This window comes from Mus pahari, chromosome 7, assembly GCF_900095145.1.
Source record: "Mus pahari chromosome 7, PAHARI_EIJ_v1.1, whole genome shotgun sequence".
Taxonomy (NCBI): domain Eukaryota; kingdom Metazoa; phylum Chordata; class Mammalia; order Rodentia; family Muridae; genus Mus; species Mus pahari.
The window spans coordinates 104,887,342-104,890,961 of NC_034596.1; the positions used below are offsets into that span (position 1 = coordinate 104,887,342).

A 3,620-nucleotide genomic window follows, 5' to 3' on the forward strand; every position below is an offset into this window, starting at 1 on the left:
TACACAGAGAAACCCTGTCTCGAAAACCAAACCAAACCAAACCAAACCAACCAACCAAACAAAGAATGCTGTCTGCTCCTCCAGAGGACCCAGTTCCGGTCTGAGTGCCCACGTTAGCAGCTCGAAAACCACCTGGAGCCATTCCAGTTACAGGGACCTGATCTCTGGCATTTTCAAGCACCTACACACACATAGCTTACATTCTCTTTCCCTCCCCTTCCCCCTTCCCCCCCTCACTCAACACACGCGCGCACACACAGGTTCACAGGGTGGATCAGTGGTTAGGAACATACACTGCTCTCTCAGAGGATCCGAGTTCGGTTCTCAGTACTGACTTTATGCCGCGCACGCTGTGTGGGCGGGGAGGACAGCACAGAGTTGTGAAGTCTAATGCTGCTTCTGGTTTCTTTTTGTGTTTAAGGAACTTGAAGCTATTTGTGTCAAGGTATCTGGTGACACCAAAATTAAGGAAAGAACAATGCACCCCCTGGCCACCATCCAACCCAAAACAGTAGGACAAAGTCATCTACTTGGGAGAAGCCCCAGCAAGGGTGTGTGTGTCTCCAGCCCTCAGCTGCTCAGGGTACAGGCTCTGGGGAGGACAGAGTCACAGCTGCACTTCCTTAGAAGGTCCCCTCAGCCTCCTGCCCCGCGGGTGTTTGTACAGAAGATGCTGCCACACCTCCATCCAGTCCCTTTGAAGAGAGCCAAGGCCCACGAGACTGCAAACGGCTGTGGTATCGCTCTGAGCCCGGTGGCAGCCTCGGGTCCACGCGCAGTTGCAGCTGTGCCATCTGGCCTGTTGATTTCCAGCTTGCACACAGCACATGCTGAGAAGTCGAAGAAATCTTTAAGGGTAAGAACTCGATCTGGACGGGTATCCCGGCCTCCCAGGTATAAAGCCAGAGACTACAAGTTCATCAAAACGGAGGACTTAGCAGAAGGGCGTCTGTCGGACTCGGATGACTACTCAGAGCTGAGTGTGGAGGAGGAGGAAGAGCCTCGGGAGAAGCCTGCTTCCTTCGACGTCGAGGTCTGTGCCCTGAGACCCAAGGCCTTTAAGTGTCAGACGTGTGGAAAGTCATACATAGGGAAAGGGGGGCTGTCGAGGCACTGTAAGCTCAACCCAGGCCATGGCTGGCTGCAGCCTGGGGTGCTGCTCTCAGAGAAAGATGATGGGGGTCCGACCCTGGGCTGCACAGACTCAAAGACCAGAGGCCCGGCTAGCCTGCAACCGTCCACACCAGCTACTCTCTGTGTGGAAGAGGCAGAGTCAGCCTGGCATACCCTACAGGTAATGCTCTGTGTGGTGACTGGACCCTTATCTCTGCTCCCTTCCCCATCCTCCTTCAGTTACATCTTACAGTGTCAGATGGGGCTCAGGACACGAATCATCACAGTGAGGTCCCCAAACCCACAGTTTTCTTTCTTTCTTTCTTTCTTTCTTTCTTTCTTTCTTTCTTTCTTTCTTTCTTTCTTTCTTTCTTTCTTTCTTTCTTTCTTTCTTTCTTTCTTTCTTTCTTTCTTTCTGAGACAGGGTTTCTCTGTGTAGTCCTGGCTGTCCTGGAACTCACTCTGTAGACCAGGCTGGCCTCTAACTCAAAAATCCACCTGCCTTTGCCTCCCGAGTGCTGGGATTAAAGGCGTGTGCCACCACCGCCTGGCTCCCCCAAACCCACAGTTGTTAGGCTGATGCTGGACGGGCAGGAGTGTGTGTCTTTTGCTCATGGCCTCCCTTGGTAAGCACATTTGGTGGAACATGGCCATGGCTGTCTAGAGCTGTCTCTGTGACTATTAAGTCCCTTGACTGGTACTCCTGTGGCAGAGGAGTGTGGGAAGAAGCGGCTGCCTACGGTGGACTCTTCTTTACCTCAGGAGAGTAGGGGCTTCTAAGGTGGGGTGCAGCTGGTAACTAGTTTAAAAATTAGTACCTTGGGGTCTGGACAGATAATACCTGGGCCCAGGAGGTGTATATTGAGGCCTGGAAGTAGGGCCATGGGTCCGCCCTCTGATAGGACTAAAAATGTTATCTTGCTTTTAGCACTGGTGTCAGCAGTACACGACCTTTTATTGTATTCTGTGTCTATTCTGTGTCGGTGCTCCCTGTGCCAAGAGTATCAGTCTCATATTCCTTGTCTGCCTCCTCTTTTTTCCTCCTCCTCCAGTCACTCTTAGTGACAAGGACGGCTCTCAAGGACTTACGCTTCTAGGCACATGCTCTGCCACTGGGCCGCTCCTTAGCCCTGTCCTTTTTCTTTTCCATATATATATATATATATATATATATATATATATATTATTTTGTATTTTGCTTGTTTGTTTGAGACAGGGTCTCTCTACGTAGCTCTGGTTGTCCTTGAACTTACTGTGTTGACAAGGCTGCCTTCAAACTCACAGAAATGTGCCTGCCTGTCTCACCAGTGTGAGAATTACAGGTGTGTGCACTGCACCGGCCCTGCACATTCTCTTCGTGATTATTCTTACCTGAAGTACTACAGTAAGACTTGGAGGGTGACTGAGCAGGCCCAGGGTGCAGTGTTTCTAGGTCTCAGGCCAAAGGCTTTTGATTCAAAGCATGTACTGTATGTATGACTTTTCATAGAAGGTCGTGGAAAACTCTAACCTTATTTATTTATTTATTTTTAAATAGTTTATATGGGTGTGTGTATGTGTTCATGTGACACCTGATATGGGTCTTGGAAACCAAACTCAGGTCTGGTGGCCATGTATGCTCTGTAGACCAGGCTGGCCCGGAGCCCACACAGTATTCCCGTCTGAATCTGCCTTTGGTGTGTTGGGATTAAAGGCATCCGCCACTAGGCCTGGCTTGGTTTTATTTTTTGAGACAAGTCCTATTGATACTGTCTAGGGATGTGGGAATGGGTTCACTTTCTTTGCCAATTAGAAAATTAAAAGGTAAGTCTGGGCATGGTAGCGCACACCTTTAATCCCAGCACTCGGGAGGCGGAGGCAGGTGGATTTCTGAGTTCGAGGCCAGTCTAGTCTACAAAGTGAGTTCCAGGACAGCCAGGGCTACACAGAGAAACCCCATCTTGAACGCCCCCTCCCCCCCAAGAAAAAGAAAATTAAAAGGTAATAAAAAAGGGTTTGTGGAAATCTTGTGGAGTCCCAGCAGAGCCATCATTTGATATCTGGGAAGTTGAAGTCTGCCCTTAAGATTCTTCGTTCCCTTAGGAAAGAGTTTAAGAACTGATGCAAACAAGGCTTGAGGACAGCTTGCTAGAGTTACAGGAGAAGCCCAGGGCAGAGAGGCTGACACCCGCCCACAACCTCCTGTGAGGGAGCTGAGAGTGGAGAAGGAGCAGAGCCTGCTGCCTGAGGTGCGGCAGCCTCGAGCGAGGACAGCTGCACCGTGGGGACAGGAGAGCTTTAGGAAGGAAGCCCAATGATTTTTAGGGAACTTAAAAATCATTCAGTTCTAAATGGAACCCATCTTCCTGTGCTTGGTCCCCTAGCCAAGTCCCTGACTTAGCCCATTACAGTGTCTCCACCTATTGCTTCCTTCCTTTCTCTTGTTAAATAATCTTATGTTATGTTGGGTGTTTTGCTTGCATGTATTTCTGTGTCCCATGTGCATACGCTTTGCCTTTCTTTTTTTT

General features: G+C 49.6%; 1 protein-coding gene across 3 annotated transcripts in view; it reads left to right on the forward strand.

Moving 5' to 3' along the window:
• Window positions 1-3,620, forward strand: part of Znf839 (zinc finger protein 839) — an 18,368-nt gene that overhangs the window by 4,791 nt on the left and 9,957 nt on the right. For all 3 annotated transcript variants that reach the window (XM_021202499.2, XM_021202500.2, XM_029540587.1), the window contains exon 2: window positions 422-1,294. In XM_021202499.2, the coding sequence (XP_021058158.1) occupies window positions 422-1,294 (873 nt within the window). The remainder of the gene's footprint in view (window positions 1-421; window positions 1,295-3,620) is intronic.